This window comes from Kryptolebias marmoratus, linkage group LG4 (assembly GCF_001649575.2).
Source record: "Kryptolebias marmoratus isolate JLee-2015 linkage group LG4, ASM164957v2, whole genome shotgun sequence".
NCBI classification, from domain to species: domain Eukaryota; kingdom Metazoa; phylum Chordata; class Actinopteri; order Cyprinodontiformes; family Rivulidae; genus Kryptolebias; species Kryptolebias marmoratus.
Window position 1 is genome coordinate 9,977,986 of NC_051433.1, and position 18,970 is coordinate 9,996,955.

At 39.3% G+C, this 18,970-nt stretch overlaps 2 protein-coding genes across 5 annotated transcripts in view; one reads left to right on the plus strand and one right to left on the minus strand.

The window, feature by feature from the left end:
- atg7 (ATG7 autophagy related 7 homolog (S. cerevisiae)) overlaps positions 1–10,379 on the plus strand; it is a 59,360-nt gene extending 48,981 nt beyond the window's left edge. For all 3 annotated transcript variants that reach the window (XM_017408552.3, XM_017408553.3, XM_037975364.1), the window contains exon 19: positions 7,762–10,379. In XM_017408552.3, coding sequence (XP_017264041.1) covers positions 7,762–7,794 — 33 coding nt within the window. In that variant the 3' untranslated portion in view covers positions 7,795–10,379. The remainder of the gene's footprint in view (positions 1–7,761) is intronic.
- Positions 10,380–11,961: 1,582 nt separating this feature from the next.
- Positions 11,962–18,970, minus strand: part of vgll4b (vestigial-like family member 4b) — a 32,837-nt gene continuing 25,828 nt past the window's right edge. For both annotated transcript variants that reach the window (XM_017408817.3, XM_017408816.3), the window contains 3 exons: positions 13,685–13,952; positions 13,403–13,520; positions 11,962–13,162 (listed from right to left, as the gene is read on the minus strand). In XM_017408817.3, coding sequence (XP_017264306.1) covers positions 12,906–13,162; positions 13,403–13,520; positions 13,685–13,952 — 643 coding nt within the window. In that variant the 3' untranslated portion in view covers positions 11,962–12,905. The remainder of the gene's footprint in view (positions 13,163–13,402; positions 13,521–13,684; positions 13,953–18,970) is intronic.

An 18,970-nucleotide genomic window follows, 5' to 3' on the forward strand; every position in this document is an offset into this window, starting at 1 on the left:
ATCATTTAGACTTTGGATATTATGTGTTTTATAATTACACTTTCATTTGCTTATAATTGTTTTATAGTTCTTAAAATGGAAGGTGAAGCAGTGGCTGCTCAGTTAGTTGCAGTCGGTAGTTTTAGCATTAGTTGTCACACTTCTTTGAAATATATTTCTTGCAATGATGTATATAATTCTTTAAACAAACAAAGAAAAAAATGAACAACATATGCAATCTGCTGTGATGTACGCCAGCGTTTTTGCACAGTAGTTATTTTGTTCCCATGTACATGAAAGACATGCATTTTAAGTTGTAAGATTTTAATATTCAAGCCGTCTGACTCTCCCTTCTGTATTTTAAGAGATCCAAAGAAAATGTCAAGACCTATTAAAATTAATAGCACTGCTGAGCTCATGCATACAGCCAGCATTTCTCTACATACTGCAGTAGGAAGGACTTTTAGAACCACATCCAGCTCCAAGCTTCAGGAGCTGACAGGTGCCGCCTTCGAGGCCATGCGCACCACAACAGCAAGCTGTGAATTCGTAGAGGGGTTTTAGGGTTTCTGCCCTGCGTCCACACAGAAAGGGCATTTCAAAGCCCCAGAACTGAATTTTTTTTAAAAACAGGTTCAGCATTTTTGTGTAGACAACATTTTGGAAACGATGATGTCATCCATAACGGTAATAATGGCAGAATTCATGCTTGTGTTTGTGTTACAGATGATAGAACCTCAGCAAAACCTTAATATACTGTAATACTACACTGATGAACAATAAATTACTCTGTCCTCTTAGTAATTAACCAAACACTTGATAAAAATACACATTTTGGACGTTTCAAACAGGTGTTGAATGCAGATAAACTCCTATCAGTGACACCTTTCCTTTATATCTGTTTACTTTTAAAGCTATTATGATATCAGCAGATTTTTAACAGACAGTTTGCATGCATCGATAATGTTTTGTTTAGTTTACTATTAGCCTCCAAACAACCAAAGCAGAATGTTTTTCTTGTTTCTTTTTTTTTTTTTTTCTAAATGAAAGCTCCATTTCCGAACAAACCAGATTAAAGTTGTTTTTCAGAAGCGCCTCAGGTGACTGTGGACCTTATCACGTCTGCTCATTCACTTCAAAGTGCTGCTGCTTCACCACAGACCACTCCTCTGTGCCAGAAACTGAATCTTCAGAGAGCCTACACCCAAAACTGCATTATTTATTTACATCCACCAGCCAAAAGCCACAGATCATTTGTTTGTGTGAGGATATGAGGTTTATGTGTGGGCTGTCATTGTGCAAGCGGGACACAAATGCTATCTTAGCAGTACGAGGTCAGCACACACACACAGTTGCCATTGTTGTTGTTGTTGGTAATTTTAGATGTATTTTCTTGGTATTGTGAGCATTTCCATGATTGCGTCGTGGTTAGCAAGTGGAGAGAACGGGAAGAAAAAAAAGAAAAGCCGTGGGAGCTATTCCAGTTTTAAATGTGAATGGTCAGAAAGCTGAAAACAGTTCAGCACTTTTCGTTTATTGACTCTTGCGAGGGTTCATCCTTCTACGATTGTGGAAGCCGCTTTGTGGGTTTTCTTTCTCATGGATGGGAAACCTGCCCTCCGGGGGGGGGGGGGGGGGGGTGTATGTGAGGGATAAAGGAGTGAGCACCACTCCCACCAACGCCCCTCAATTAAACTAAATAATAAACTACACACTCGTGGCATCTAGATATAAATTATTCATTAGGTGAAAAAATACATGTCTTTGGCACTCTTTTTATTGTTTGATTCGCTCTCGGTTGTTATTTGAGCTTTAATGGAGAAAATGTCAGTGGCTTTCTGACTGTGTTGTTTTTAAATATCAGTAATAATACTAATATAGTTATCCCTTTAAAAAATAAACAGATTCAAAAAATTTTTATGGTTTTGGTCTTAAATCCAGTCATTTTAAATTCCAGTAGCATTAAAATATTACTCTTAAAGGTTTGTACTTAAACGCCGTAAAGGTGAGAGCAGTTTACGCCACGTCCTACAGTTGCTAAAAGCTACAAAGTCAAGCAGTTAGCGGTTCATAGAATATAAATACAAATAAGATGTTGGACAGTGTTATTAATTTATTTGTTTGTGGGGTTTTTTTGAACAGTACATAAAGATTGTTTGCATTTGCAGATGTTTTAGGAGTAAAATGTGTGTGATCGAGTTATTTGATACCACAGAAACTCGTGAAATTAATTGAAATGAACCCACAGGGACACATAAAACCACAGTGAAGGTAAAACATCAGATTACAGTCTGTCCCAGATTGACTAGGATTAAAATTCTATCCATGTCCAAAGACTTGTGTTACTTTTTTTTTTTAGATCAACACAACAGGAAAAACTTAACCTAAAATAAATTTTAAAAAAGGAAAGAAAACTAAGCCACACATATGGAAGTGGGAAGAGCAGCCAACAACAAAAAGCAAGTGCGCCACAGTTATTCAAGACTCGGAGCTGCTCTGCAAAGCACGGACATCTTCTCTGTCCTCACCCCCCACAACAAACAAGAATAACATGTGTGAGAAGGTCTTTGGTTGGCATCATCTCTTTTATGAGGAGCTATACTCTGTGTAATGACACAAATTAGCTGCTGTATTTAGCTCAGTAACAACACAAAACACAATCACAAGAAGACGAAACATAAATTTAGCATGACTGGATTTCCGAACTTTTCTTTTTCATTCAGTCACTGTTGCACCCAGCAGCTCTAAACCACATCACTCTGTGTGGTCCCCTAATTGCATATCAGATGGAGCCAGTCTCCATGATGAAAGCTTGACTTTTCTCTTTGTGCTTTGGTGTCAGTTCTAATATGTAAAGCAGATGTGTTTTTAATAGCCCAGTCTGTCAGTGGTTGTGTAGCGCTGCCTGCTTGAATGGCTTTAGAAGTTGGATTCCCACTGGGGCCACCCGCACTTGGGTGTATTCCTGCATGAAGGCTCTTTTTTTTTTAAAAAAACTGCTCGTCTAAGGTACTGAGTCATCTGCCTGAAAGCGGCAGTGGCAGTGAGATCACAGGCATGTAAAAAGTTGATTAAATGACTCAAAACGAGCAAAGAAGAGGAGCTCAGAGTTAACTTTTTCAAAAAAGCTGTAACCCCGGCCCGCAGAGTGGTAAATGTTGCTGAAAACCCCTCTTGCTGAGGCTTAATGTTGTGTTTGTGGGGGTGCAGTAATCAGCAGCAGCAGAGGGTTGGCTGCAGTTCAACCTGCCTCAGCTTCCAGCTAAAACCTCCCCTATCTGATCAGATCCCAGCCTTGTTTCAGCAACGAGCCCGGATTATACATGTCACATCAGCCCGAGCCCGACTGATTACAAACACTTTCCCACAATGATTACATTCAAATTACCGCTGAGCATTAGGAAACCTACAGCTATTGTTTGTTGTCAGTGGTTGAAAGCAACAACAGCTCAAGGTCCGAAGGCGATAAGGCCAATTTGTGGTTTTCGCTAATCCATTTTTAAGTCGCCGTCGTGGTGTTTATTTTTGCTCTGGCTTGTCAGTACATATACTTCAAGTTATGGTATTAGCAAAGTACTCAGATGGTAAATGTTTAAAGTTTTACATAATGGTGGATTAGTAGTGAAACACTGAGTCCACATCAGGTCTTAAAATGAGGTCAATACAGCGTCAGATAAACAACGCCACATGATTTATTACACTCTGTCATTTTTAGCAGCGATACCTGGAAGTAATCATCTTCTGTTGACCTCAGCAGTCCCTCACATCGCGGTGGGGGATTTTTAGTTGATCCTTCTTTAAAACTCTGCTTGAGTTTCTTTAAAACTTGTAGGTTTTCATTCAACAGGTAAAAAAGATGGATGTTGAAAACGTTTTTCACAGATTAGCTACAATTTATTAGGCTAAAAGGTTAAATTACTACATCTGTGGCCAAAAAAACCAAGATATTTACAGACAGTAGAGTCACAGTGAGGGGAAAAAACCTTATGTTGCCAACCTAAGATTAAAGATTGAAAACTATTAGGATGTTTTGAAATGGTATAAACCAAAAACTACTTGATCTTATATTTTTATTTAGTTTGATGCAGACTAAGCATTGCCATATTTAAAGATTTGTTTTAAAGTTGGAATTGTAAAATAAAAAATCCAATTTACACTTGATTAAAGCAAATATTCCTGAATGAAAATATTTGGGTTAGTGTGAGAAATACACCAGTCCAACGGTTTGATTTATGACTCATAAAATAAGTAATGTAATTACATGTATTACATTTATCAAACTTAGCAGATGCCACTAGAAATGGGATGCCTGAGAAATATTTTTAGAGATGGACTTCAGATTAGACTTATTAGTACATTTGTAAAGAATTTCAACACATATTGTCTCTCAAAATAAAACTAATTCTTGCATTTTGGCGTTTTGTTTTTCACAATTTTGCATTCAGATCCACGTTATTTCTAAAGTTAGAATAAAAGTGCTTTGGAAATCTGGCCAATCGGCTCAAGTAATTGGCCAGAACTGGGTTTGGCTTTACAGAAATCTGCTTATACGTTGCAGCAGCAGAGGCAACAGGTTGAGAAACATCCCAACTATTCTACGCTGCTTAAAAGTGTGTAGTAAAGCTGTTGGCTTCAGTTTGTTCAAGCTATTCATGTTACATAATCCCACCACCCCCCTCAACCTACCTCCCCTAATTCAAAACTCCCACTCCCTGCAAACCCCTTTCCATTTTGCACAAAAGACTTCAGACACACACACACACACACACACCATCAGTGTGGCATGGCAGTGGTCCAGAGAGGGGCTCCAGTGTCGCTGGCTTTCAAAGGGCTCTTTGCTTGCCGTCCTTCTGATGGCTGCTCCCCAGCTGCAGTGGAGCAGAAATACGGAGCATCCAGCTTTGATATGAATTAGTTTCTGATTCTCCACGCTTTCCTGCAACTTCGCTCTGAGTAAAACCCTGTCGGTGCAACTCGTAAACAGGCGGCTGAGGGACAGGTTGGACAACTTCTCCGGCTCCTTGGCAATGTTGACTTTTGGTCCAACGAGTTCTTACTGAGCACTACTGATTGTCTGAGTCAGAGCAGAAGACGAAAACAGCAGAGGAGTCATCATTTTTTCAATCAAATTCTGATAAGCAATGACTAAAATACAACAAAACTAAAGCATTGATCCAAGTTACCTAATTTTGGACAATTTGTTTTTTAAATCAAGTTTACCATATCAGCTTCAGATAAGAACCAAAATACACAGATTAAATATAAAGTTAAAGCTAAAATAATACACTTTTAGAAATAATCATTAAAGCTTTTTGGAACTCCCTATTACCAAAGGTCATATATTTGTATTATTGTACATGTTCTTCTCTTTGAGAGTGAGGTTAAAGAAGCTTCAGTAATCTGGAAGCATCCATCCATCCATCTACACTCAAATATAAATTAATTTAGAGAGAGTGTCGTTTGTAATTGACATGTTGCAAAACCCACTTAAGAAAAATTGCATTATGACAGTGATGTTGGTAGATTTATGATTATGCTCAAATAGAGACCTTCTGTCAGGATGTTGTACAAAAGGGTCTTGGTGAACACATAAAAACATTGTTGGCCACGAAATAACCACCACAAAATACAATAATATTCAAATTAGGTTAGATGCAATAATTCAGTTACATTCCAGTTTCTCGTTCTGGAGCTAGATTAATGAGTTACATTAACTTTACATCCTCTTAGTCCCATCTGTGCTCGCTCAGATTCTTTAAAACACAAAACAAGTCCTGTTCCTCCGGTTTCTCCCTCCCTGCGTGGACGGCACTGCCCGAGCTGTTGATGCCAAGATCCCGTGACCGAAACAAGCAAAACAAGGAACTGGATTCTTAAAAAGAAGCAGAAAGTTGCATAAATAGGCCTGGCAGCTCCGGAGCCTCGGGTGTGCATTAGTTTATCAGCATGAAAACTCCTGCAGGATTAAGGTTTATTCTTCTTTACATCCTGTGCAACAAAGATTGACTTATTCCAAAATGTACTTTTACTAGTGAGAGAATTTTATCCAAAATTTGGTCCATGCAATGATCTTTATGGATTACAAAAACGTGTTTTAAAATACACAATTTCAGTAACAGATGAGTTTTTTTGGGTGAGTAAGAACAGCTGGAGTAAGACTTTAATATCAGAGTATTGGTGTACATTTAAATGTTTCCTTTCGGAGCATTTTCTCCTCACATTCCTGGCAGTTAAACACTTGGCTGCAAGACTCTTATTTTCTATTTTTACACCTGACCTTCTTCCCAAAAGTGACAGAAGCGTAGCAGCGTATCATTGTGTTTCTTACACTTGCTTACTTGCAGATCCAAGTTCAACCTTGTAAAGTATCATTTATTTGTCAGTTTTAGGGTGTTTACTTCAGTTTAGAGTTCAAGCCAACTAATTATTTGATTCAAATGAACATTAAATCACTATTCTAGCTGTTGACTAAACATAAAATATCCTTAAAATATTGAGTCTGATGTAGGGTTTCTATATATGAAGATTTGGTGCTTTTATATTTTGATGTTATTTCAAGATACATTTTTTTATTCAAATAAAGAACTAAAATAGTGAATAAAATTAAAAAAAAACTAATAAAATGAACCTCAGTTTGTTCTAACGGCTGCCATCCTTAAATATCGAAACACTTTTTCCTCAAAAGGTTGCTGATTTTCTTGAGGCTTAGTTCACACGACAGGTTTTAGTTGCTCTGCGGAGCGTTGTCTCGCAGCTCTTTGACTTGTGAAGCTCAAGAATGCAGCGTATATGTGTCAGCAGTGTGTGTGTGTGTGTAACATTCCAGACAGTGTTAGAGGTATGTGAATTACGTTTTACAGTGGGAGAATGTGAAGAATCTGCTGCTACAAGAAGGACTGTTTTGTTTACTGACACGCTGTTGCGAAGGTTTTTCTGTGTGTGTGCGTGTGCGTGCGTGTGTGTGTGTGTGGCTTCCTGGTAAGAATCCTGTTAGTAGTGATGGCCATTTTTTCAAGGCTGTCGTAAATCTCATACATGTCAAGTTGTTTATTCTTAACTTCTATATTAATTTCAGAGTTTCAAACTGAATTTATAAAATAAAATGTTCAACAACATGAAGTTATTGTATTAGTTTGAACTTTTTGACCTAATGGCTTCAGTCAAGTTTGGACTCAGCTTCTGATTCATCCTAAATATGTGTGTTCCTACTTTTGACTCCTCTCACTGCTCAGTTTTAGTTGTTTTTTTTTTTTGTTTGTTTTAATGCGGTTGGTTTTTACTGTAAAACTCTTGTAAAGCAGCGAATGTATGAACGCAGCTTTAAGATGTCAAGCAGGAAGTGCACAAAGCATCGTTCAAAGGTTGTAGGCACTGAAAGAAGGATGGTTTTTATAAATGATACAATATTCAGTAAACAGAAATGTCAAATCAGTTCCTGTGTGGATTTTAGCCTGATTAAAAGTTCCCTGAAGTTTGGTTTCATTACAAAGAAACAGATTTGGGAAATGATCAAATACTTGACTGACAAACAGAACAAAAAATGAAGAGAATTTGATTTTCAGACCAAAATCAGTACCATATTTACTGAGATTTGGATTTTTTTTTTTTACGTTTACAAAACGAATAGCAGGGAACTAAAACAGATCCCTGAGGAACCCCACAAGTTAGAGGGTCAGCAGATGTAATAATAATATCATTACCAGTACACCTTGTTTAGTTGAAATAATACGTGCCATGTTAAATATTTCAGTCCTCACAGGTTTTGTTGGTTTTCCTCCTCAGATTTGGGACATGAGCGATGACGACAGCATCTGAAGACCTGAAGCAGTAAAATGTGAGGACTCCACTCTGCAGTCTACAATTTTTCTTATCCTTCCACATTTAATCAACATTTACACAAACTAATTCCTTCACTTTTGACACAAGGCGACCGTCAGAGCTCAGCAATGATGTGATAAAAACAAACTGTAACAGCTCACACCGTGTTTGTAAAACTTGTATTAAAGATTGAACACATCTGTTCAGATCGTCTGCAGACAGGCAATTACATTCTAGTTTCTTGAGAAAATCCATCCACGTTTTGTGTGTAATTCTCTGAATTATCAGAGTTTTAATACCTCCATCAACCCACAGCACGAACTTGTTGGTGAGACGTCAACATCTGCTTATTCTGCTGGAAAAAAGTTGCAGGCTAAACCATGAAAAATACAAAAAAAAAAACACAGCTGTTCACTCAACAAATCCATCCGTCTTTCTTGTCTGTTTACTAGATACAGAAATACACACAGTGCAGCTGATACTAAAACCAGCTTTGGTATTATTCCTGTGAGGAAACCTGCAGACAGATGTTACTGTACAGTTCAATGACATCCAGTCACTGCAAACATCCTGGAATCAAATCAACGAGAGCGAGAGAACCCGTTAGTCCTGAGTGGTTAATGTCAGTGCACGTGGACGTTTATGCACTTATCTTTTTTCTTTTTAACGTCCTGTGTGTGTCTTCTTACTTGTATTCTTTTTCTGAAATATATCTACATTTCAACAACTGGTTGGATGTTCGTGCAAGAAACAGAATCAGAGTGGGAAAAGGTGAGGTAGCTTTTAAGTCCTGATTTTGAGTTTAAATGTTTTTTCTTCTGTATTTAAACTAAAGAATTACTGTTTGATATACTGGATTATTCTCACTGCTGTTTTGTTGAGCTTCTAAAATACATGTCTGTAAGCGTTTAATCAAAAACTGTAATAAAGTCTCTTTACTATTATTTGACATTCTTTAGGTCACTGAATAGAAATCGTGTTTTTTGTATTGTTGATATATTCTACATCCTTCCACGCACTTCCTGTTTTAAGCTGCCCGTTCCCAAAACCTTCTCTAGAATGTCCAAAACAAACACATCAAAACGGTTTTAAGGACAAAAAAATAAATAAATCACACAATCAGTGGTTTAAAAGCACTTTATTGTTCATCAAGGCTACTTTACGTACAAAAAAGGTGGCCTGCCAAAACCTTTTAAGTAGGAGACACAGAGCCACGAATTGTTTCTTGATAGACTATTTCTTTACAGTTCAGAGTATTACTACCACTAAGTACATGCTACTTCCACTTCAAAATATGACCTGGAAAGTGTGGTGCAGTCAACTCTTTTGATTTGTCAGCTGAATATACATCTCTATGACTTCGTTACAGGATCAAACTGTGGCAGCAGATTTATGGGCAACATCTCCAAGTTCTGCCAGCTCAATCAACGGGCTGAAGGATTTACATTTTATTCAATTCTCATTTGTACAACAAGACCCACATTTTATATTGCTTACGTGCAGCTGGCCCGTTCCTAACATCAGTTCTTACTCAGGGGAAATGGTTTCGTCAGTGGAGTTCGGGCAAATTGCTCAAGTAAAAACCCTTTCGTTCGAATGTCTCGTGGGGGACCAATGGAAGTAGCGATTGTCACCGACACACCTGTGGCTTTTTGTGGTTTCATACATTTACTGTGTTCCTGCACTTGAATCTTTTACTCTAACAAGACAAACTCTACTGACAAGAAAAAAAAAAAAAAAAAGATCAACTTTTTTCACAAAAAAGAAAATACAATGATTACAATATAAGGACAGGAAAAAAAACAACAACAATTAAATAGCTACATATCATTACCAAATTAATTGTTCCTCAAAAAATACCTACGATTTTTTTTCTCTGTACATTCGTTACGCACAGCGTAATGATGGTCTTATAGTTACCTATTATAAAAAAGTATTTTTATTAAGTGATTTTCCTACAGTGTGTAGGGAGTGCATGCCGAAGCAAAGAGAGCGCTTCCTACCTACAGGGTGGTAGTAAAATGATAACAAAAATGTAAATAGTCATAGAAAATAAAATCCTCTGGACAAATAGCCCCTTTCCCTCGTGGTTTCTAGCATGACGCCAACTACAACAGATGCCAATCAAGACCAAATGGTTTCGTGGGAGGGGGTGGGCATTGCTAAAAGAGCCTAAACAGACTTTCAGGTAAAAGCCTGGAGATTCTTGGGAGTCGCAGGCTGCGCTTACAGAAGCACAGCTTCTGAAGCTCAGCCCCCCTACCTCCACCCCAACCTGCCTGCTCAAACTAACCACCCACATCACTTTGAACAGAAAGCATTGGGAGATGATCGAGTTCTCGGTTTTGCTTATCGTCAAATTGCAGGTGTGGCCAACCCTTCCGAAACTCCTTGTCGTTCGTTTGACACATCTGTTCTGAGAACTAATGATGGAATGTGTGGATATTTTAGAGGAGAGAACACCTTCCATTCATAAAACTCTGTAGGATCATCATACCTGCTACAAACTTCTTCAAAGCTCAGTTACATGAAATGATTCTGTACTTTGAATACAGAACGACACACAGCCACTACAAGCTTAGTTCTCTTTTTCAAAAAACAAAAACAATCTAAATATTTTTGAAAATGTTATGGCACTCGCTTGTGGTTGTTCATCACACGGTTTGACCAATCAGCTCAAATGAAACGAGCAAAGAAATGAAAAGTAAAAAAGCAAATGGAGGGAACTCTGGGCCAAGCAGCCCTGGCTGGCTGTCAGCTTTCTCTGTTGGTGACGCTCTGCGTAAAGTTCCCCACCGGAGGAATGTATACCACCTTGGTGAAGGTCCTTCTACAAAGTACAAATACAACGGTCTTCAGAAAGGAAATCACTGAAATGCAAAAAAAAAATTAAAAAGTCTCTACACCAAGTCAGAACAGAAGAAGTCAACTGATGAAAGCTGTCGGGACGAGCTGGAAGATAACTTTCAGCCAATTACTTGGTTTTGTTTACTAGTTTTGTAAAGTAACGTCTTCTTTTTCAGGGGGTAGTTTAAGACACTTTGTCAATAAGATGTTCAATACATAATAAGCACAACCAAACATATGCTAGCCTTCGGCGTGGTAGGTTTTGTGGGCAAAAGCTGGTGGAAAGATGAGAGACTAACAGGCTACGCTGGCTGAAAACGTTGCTGACTAATTTGTGCTAAAATGGCGTCTCAGCTCAATCACACTGAAGGTGTTAGCATCCTGTACCACTGATGGATCAACATCATATGAAAACTTAACTGAACATCAAAACAATCCGGGAAATAAGCTAATATGTCACTGTGCTGGGATAGTTTGTAGAAATGCAGCTCTTGTCACTAACAGAGCCTGTCCGGAGGCTGCCCCACTAAAGAGATTTTTTTTTTTTACCATACTACAATTAATGGAAAACAATAGTACAAAACTGTAATAATAATAATAATAATAACATTAATAATAAAAACAACATTGAGTACAACTGACCCAGCAGTGAGTGTATAGTGTCTACGTCTGTTACTGGCAGCAAAACAAGTAACAACTAAAGTCTGAATGAAAAGGTTAATAGTAGTTAAGTCTGAAATGCTAAAAACACTAATAGATACCAGCTATTAAAAAAAAAAAACATTACCATGCAACTGTAAAAAGCATTAATTCACCTTTAAAACTTAAAGAAATCTATCAAACCACAGTGAACAGGAGAGGCCAGAGAGGACAGCAGGGTGTTAGCCAAATATAATCACAACACCCGTTTTCAAAGAGTCACAAAATCAAAAAAGGTGGATCTGAGGAGATCGTCATTTTTCTCCCGGTCAAGAAACCCCCACCCCCCCTTTGGGGACCCACAAAGTGACATGCAGCGTCATCTATCCCCTCATCAGCAGTTGCGCCTGTGAAACACATCAAAGCACTCCGTTCGGCAAAACATGACCTTTGACCTCTGGCTCTGGCTGTGACCACCATTAACACGATGGTCAGCCGCTCGTGAACTCAGAGGCAAATTAACGCCGACTGCTTGTTTGACACAAATCCACCCTGGCTAGATGAAAAAGTAGATTCAGGTAAAAGTGCTGGGCAGTGGAGACATTGTATTCGTTTCACTTTGACTAAAATGTTTAAACGTTGGGGACAGATCACAGATCAGAAACTGAGCTGTAGCCACAGTTTAAAACAAGCTTTTAATTCCCAGCTGTCCCAGTGAAGACGCTGTGATGTAATAGGACTTTTTTTTTTTTTTATAAATCAGGTGACCGAACACGCACAATGAATCGAGTGTCTACTGCCCAACCTCAGCATGTTCCATTTCTCACATGAAGATAGTACTTTCTTTAAATGCTGAAGGGAATTACTCCAACTTTAAACAGGCGAGAACGAGAGATCAAACCCAAGTTTCAACATGAGATTATTCCCGTTTCTATCCAAATCAGCTTGTATTGGGAAAAAAACAAAAAACAAAGATCTCGAACACAGGCAGGAGAAAGAGGTTGAGAGAATGATGGGGTGTTTTGGAGGTGGGCATCGATCAACATCAGTGTCTGAGGTTTCTTTGGTAGCACAGTCAGGTGGGTTGTAATGGTTTCCATGGTTTTCCAAGATGTGTTTCTCACTTATCTTTTCGTCCAAAGGCCAGGCATGTCATTAAACAGAATCGGTACGCAAAACTACTGTTAACCAAAAAACAAACAAACCAAAGAAAGTAAGAAAGAAAGTTAAAAATAGACACACTGTCTTTCCTCTCCTTGTTTATGTACATATAACTACAGACACTTGTTCAGCTTCAAGCTACAGATGCAGGGGTGGTGAACGGCTGGAAGGAGCGAGCTGATGATACAGTCCAGTTTTACTTTTGAATCCTCTTCATTCGGTACTGATTATCCTGTCAGCAGTACCAGAGGACAGAAGGGAGGTGGGCATATCTTTATTGCTTGATTGATCCTCTGTGAGTGCACAGTGAAAGAGCAGGCTTGAAGGTTTTGGCTGTTTTTAGCAGACCAGCAGGCAGACGTTCCCTCTGGGATGCTGGTGTCAGACCAAAGTGGCAGGGGCATGGATGTCGAAGCCGGGACGAATGGATGGGCTGGGGGGGGGAACTAATCCCTCTGCCTTCAAGAGACGACAGAAGGGGAGTGGTTGTGATTGACCATGTGACTGTCGGGAGAAGAGTTTGGGCTGCTGCCGGACGACGAGGGACTCCCCTTGTTTTTGATCTTCAGCCAGGTTTCGCCCAGCGCCTTGGCAAAGTGGTCGTCCACTGAGCCGGTGATGGACACCGAGTTGGTGGCAGTGGGCTCGGGTTCCTTGTAGTTCTTCCCGAGGCTGCGACGGAAATGCTCCTCAATCACAGGGTCGCAGGCTGTGTTGGCTGGAAGGAAGAGAGGGGAAATTATCCCTCATATTCAGTTTTAGAGCAATCTGTGGGCAATTTATTGCTTTACAACAGCTTAAATATGAGCAATTTTAGATGACTGGAAACATCTACTTCACTTTTTTTTATCATTACCATTTATAATTTTATCGACAATCCTAATGGAATTGTTGAGAAAACAACTAAACAATGCTACAGAAGTTAGTATTGTGCGTCTGTCACTAATGCTGGACTCACTGTTGATTCTTCTGTAGTTATTGGTGAGGTTGGAGCAGCCACTGTGGGAGACCGGACACTGAGACAGGTTGCAGTTCCGATTGTTGGCTGCTGCACATGTGATCACTGACGGGCGATTCTGAAACAGCAGCAAAGATTCTGGATTTAAGGACCATTCTTAGGATTACTGGTGAGCAGACATACAAGACGTTTAAGGAGAAGGTCCAAGAAAAGAATATACCAAACAACAAAATTAGCCCCATTATAATGTAAAGATGTCGAATTAAAGTATGTGCAGTTTACCTGCTGCCGTTCCATTGCGCTGACTGTGTGTGGCATTGTGACCAAAGATGCTGCACTGCTGCGTGCCGTGTCCACCATGCTGTTTTTGGTGAGCGCCAGGGGCTGGTCCATGCCAGCTAAGGCGGCCAGGTGATGGTGAGGGTGGTGGGGGTGGCCGTACAGGGGGTTGCCTTGGACTCCCAGAGGACTGGGAATCACCATGCGCTCACTGGGGCTTCGGCTGCGGTCCTTGGCAAAAGAGGAGTTGCGATAGTCTCCGTTAGGTTTCCTGTGGAAAATAAATAAAAACAGAAAAAACTAAACATTTGTTTCCATGTATGTTTCCAGGAGAAAAGCTCATGAGTGAATGGAGTAAAAATGGAGGAACCAAGAGAGAAAAAAATGTTTTGAGAGACAAAAAGAAATAGATTAAAAATAAACTAAGTGTGAATACAATTCACTTTTAAACAATGAATGACAAGCAAAAAACGATCCAAACTGATCTGCCACACATACACACTCCTCAGACTGCTGGAAGGTTTGATAAGGCCATTTGGTACATGTACGTACGCACACACACACACACACACACACACCCTCTGAGCCTTTGAGGCAAGGGGAAGACTCCTAAATGTATCCAACATGGATGGATTCCAAACTTATCTCTGCACATGGGGACTAATGGGCACCAAGTTCAAAGCTGTAAAGTGGTTTCCTCAGCACAGAAAATCAACTTTATCTCTCTAGCAAGGCTGCAGCCAGCTGCACCTACTGCTGTCAAATGAAAACTCTAAAAAGTGCCACAGAGCTAATGCAGGCTGAATTCATTGTCAACAATTGACTAAATCTGTTAACTTACTGTTCACATTCCTCTCCTTCAGTTTTACTTTCCTTCCTTATATTTCTCCTTTAGATGACTCAAACTCACAGCCAGGAGGAATAAACCCAAGCTGGTCACACTTATACATACAGTATATACACTAAATGTATGTTGAGGAGAATTATTTTTCCCCTATAATGAAATCTTGCAGTTCTCCCGACAGTGAGACCATGTAATCATTGAAACAGCAGAGATAAATGATAAGGGTTTAAAGTAACAAAAGTTTAACACAACACAGATTTGGGCCAACTTCCAGCTCTCACGATAAAGACGTTTTGATGTGTTTGAGACGCAGAGTTTAAGCCTGACACTGCGCAGGCTTGCTCGCAGTTTAACAGGTAGTGATTACTTCAGCGAGTGCGTCATACGTGCTGTGTGTTCTTTGTCTCTGGGATTGTGTTGCTCTGCTGCCCCGCTCCCTTCTGACAGAATGAGGCCCAATTTCAGGGAGCGGATCTTACAGTACTCACTTCTACCCAGCTCTACAACCGCATGTGAATACTCATCTGTTCAGTGATTAAAATACACACACCAGCATCCTCATTTCCACACCAACACCGACATACAGTAGGCCTACATACTATACACACACACACTTTAGACTCAGTTGGAGAAAAACTTCAGTTTAAATGTAAATAATTATACTCGTATAATGGGAGTAGAACACAACTTCCATTTGTGGTGGTATTTCCTCGCCAAAGTGAAGCGTAATTGTGAACACACAGCAGACTGAGTAGTGAAAGCAGCAGGAACCCTTTAAAGGTTTGTTTGGATGCAAAACAGCCAGCTCAGGCAAACAGTTGTAGATCCATGTGACCAGGCAACCTGACTGCCGGGTCAAGCATCTGGATTTCACAGCACCGTCCTCCACAAATAACACACAACACAAAATGGGAGAGAGGAAGAAGTGGGAAGCTTGGAGCTGCATGTGAATGGTCCAGACCTTCAGCTTATGAAAGAGCAAGTTTCCTTCGTTTGTGCCGAAAGCACCCCCACTCGTCTTTTTACTCTCTTTGTATTTTTTTTTCTCTCTTTTACTCACAATCAGAAGCAAACTTCCTGATGGTTAACTGAGGGATAGACTTGGCAGCACTTGCATAAACCCTGCCTCACAGCTTCCCAACAAGCTTACATGTTAATTTTCAGTTTCATTCCAGGAAAAACACCAACTACTTTGTGTAGTTTATTGCTTTAAAATTGTGTTATAATGTAAAAGTTACCAAATTATTTTAACCAAACGATACTATTACTTTTTTTCTCCAATTTTAACATGTAAAGGGACAAGAGGACAACGATCCGTCATCTTTTCCTAGCAGCCACAGCTTTGGAAGTTCCAATTTTTTATCAATACCAAAGAGCAGACATGCCCATCCTCGTAGAAATGGGAGGGGGGGGTGGAGGGTGTCACTGAAGCTAATGACGAGCATCAGCAAATCCATTGAATGAATGGTGTAGCTGTCGAATCATCCACCCTCTCCTCTGATTACCCACTAAACCACATTTCATGTCAGGGTTCAGCCTTTTAAAGCCCACCCCGTGTCTTTGTCTCCATTACTCACCTCTCAATTATCATTAAGGCCACAGCTGGGAACGGAGGGAGAGAACGTAAAAGACAAAAAATAAATAAATAAAAAAAACCCAGGGCTACACATGAAACATGACAGAGAGGATGGTAACAAACTGAGCAGGAACGGTGAGAAAGTTTGGGTCTAGAAAGAAGGATAAGAGGGAAATGACCTCTGAAAATTAAAGAACAAGGAGACTGCTCTACATAGTGGCCATCAGGAGATGACAGCATGAAAACAACACGGACGATGTGGTTGGGAACACAGTTTTATCTTCTTCCATGACAAAGCCATGCAGTTCACATACAACACTGTCTATATATAGATGTGAGATAAACACTCAGTTTTCATAGCAAAGGGAGCTTTTAATCCAGGCATTTTGATAGCAGAGCTCTTCTTTATAGCAAAGAAATAGTTGTGCTTCCGACAAAAACTGCATGACAGAGAACCAGTACGAACTTCACAGCACAATGAAACAAAAAGCAGATATCTGTTTGATTTTGCTTCACGAAGTCTTGGTTTTGTGCAGCCTGACATTAGTGGTAGTCGGTGTGGTGGGGATGTACTTTATGATCCCTTAATTTAAAACCCAGTGAGTCAAAACCCTCAATGGATAAATGATATAGTAAAATATTATGAACAATATTAAACTACTCAGATCTGTCATTAAGTATAGCTTTTTGAGAAACCAGTCAAACAACACCCTGTGTTTAAGTTAACCTCTAGTTTAAGATTGTGAGCATGTGTTTGAAGGAATTGAATGACATGAAAAGGTCAGAGTCGCTGTTGTAAGTCTGTTTTCAGCAATGAAAAAGAAGAAATAAATTTAAAACATATCAAACAAAACTGGGTTAGATTTTAGGGCATGTGATTTTGGTGAGAGCGCTATATTTTTTTTGTGGCAAATGCACACAAGCTATAAAAGTTTTAAACTTTTTCCCCCCTCATAACTGTGCTTTAAAGTCTTTAGAAAAATCCACTTTGCAAATATTTGGCTGGGCACAGGTTCATATCCTACTAAATAGATTCTGAAAGAGGAAGAAGAAAAAGAGGGAGAAAGATACACAGGAAACATCTGGAAAGAATTAGAGCGTCAAAAAAAAAAAAAAAAAAAAAAAAAAAAAACAGGAAGATGTATATGTTCACAATAGATTCTGTGTATATAAAGTATACAAACATTTCAACACAGTTTACGCTGATATGTGGATTTAACAGCCATTTCTACCAGCAAAACTAGTAGTTTTTGCATTCTTTGAACGAAAGAAATACAGGATATTGTTACAGATGTCTGTGGAAGACATCTGTAACAGTAAAAAGTTGAATAATGTATTATATAGCACGTGAATTTGAAGCAAATAAAACTCGCACAGATCTTGATTAAGTTTATAGTAAATCTTTGATTTTTAAATCAGGCAAAAATACTGATAAGAAATTAAGCAGTGTTTCCAGTTCAGTGACAACAGAGAAAGATGCTTTTTTGTCTATTTTTAATGGAAACAACCACAGGGAGAGGAAAAACAAGAATGTGAACACACATATGAAAAAGGGGGAACAAATAAATAAATAAAAACAAGTCTTCCTACACTTGATCATTATATAAATAGTCTCATGTAAAACAAGAGCATAACAATGACTTCCCCAGCCTTGCGCGCGCACACACACACACATGCGCGCACACACACATCAATTCTTCCTCTCTTATTTTCTCCCCATTGGGCCTCTGGAGAAACTTCCATGAGAACAACATACTGACGGAGTTCCCAGTAGAAAGCAGCTGCATTTTGCTTTAAGTCACCATGTCTGGAATAGTCTCAAAGAGCAATATAACATAAATGCAACACAGATTACAGACTGTTAGAGATATTCAGTTCTTGTACAAGACAAATGGAAAGTCACCCTGAACCACCATACATTAAGCTGAAAATCTTACATCACATCTGCACATCAGATTAATCACAGCCTAACTTGGCAGAAACATTTCATTGGTTATTTACACAACTAAAGATTTACTAGTGCTCTGCGAGATATATAATTTAATTTAACTAATTGTCTTTCCTAGAAATCAACCAAAACGAGCCCCTCCTGTGTCCCGTGGAACCCATGTGCTGCACATTGAACGCAGCTGTTTTCCCCAGTCAAAAGTAAATACAGTATCTACTTGTTTCTCCGACTTCCATGTTCGAGGAAGAATGAGACAGCTGAAGACTTTTACACTGACGGGTCGACAACTTACAGAGTGGCGGGCAGGCAAACAGGCTGCAGCAAGCTTCCAGCCCGCAGGCTCCAGTGGACAGGATAAGGCTTCTTTGTTCAAGACTCCTCCTACTTCTGCGAGAAAATGAGAAAGTAGTGCTGCTGCCTGATCTCACCCCCATACAGACACACACAGATGGGGAAGCACACATGCATGTGTACACAACAAATGCAACACATGTGCATACCTGCATGAGCATATGCAGAGCCAGTAGGGACAGATCACGTCTACAAATCAACCTGCCTCCAAGACCGTCTAAATTTTAATCTGGCTTTTTTGTGTATGGAAATACTGACAAATTCTAAATGGCTTTACTGTAAAAAAAAAAAATGTCTACATGATTAACACTGCTGAGACAGAAATGAAAAATAAAAAACAAGTTTGGCTTCACAAAAATTTACTATTTTAAATCAACATAGTCAACACAAATAGAAATGGCTTTTCTTTCTTTTGCCTAAATTGAAAAAAGAAACACTTTCAGAAATGGGAGGAATGAACACAAAAGCTAAGGTTAAGCAGTCAGCACAAAAAAACAAACAAAAAATTCAAAAAAACAAGCTGCACAGACAGAAGCAACTAGCAAAACCCAACAGCTAGGTGTGGATAGA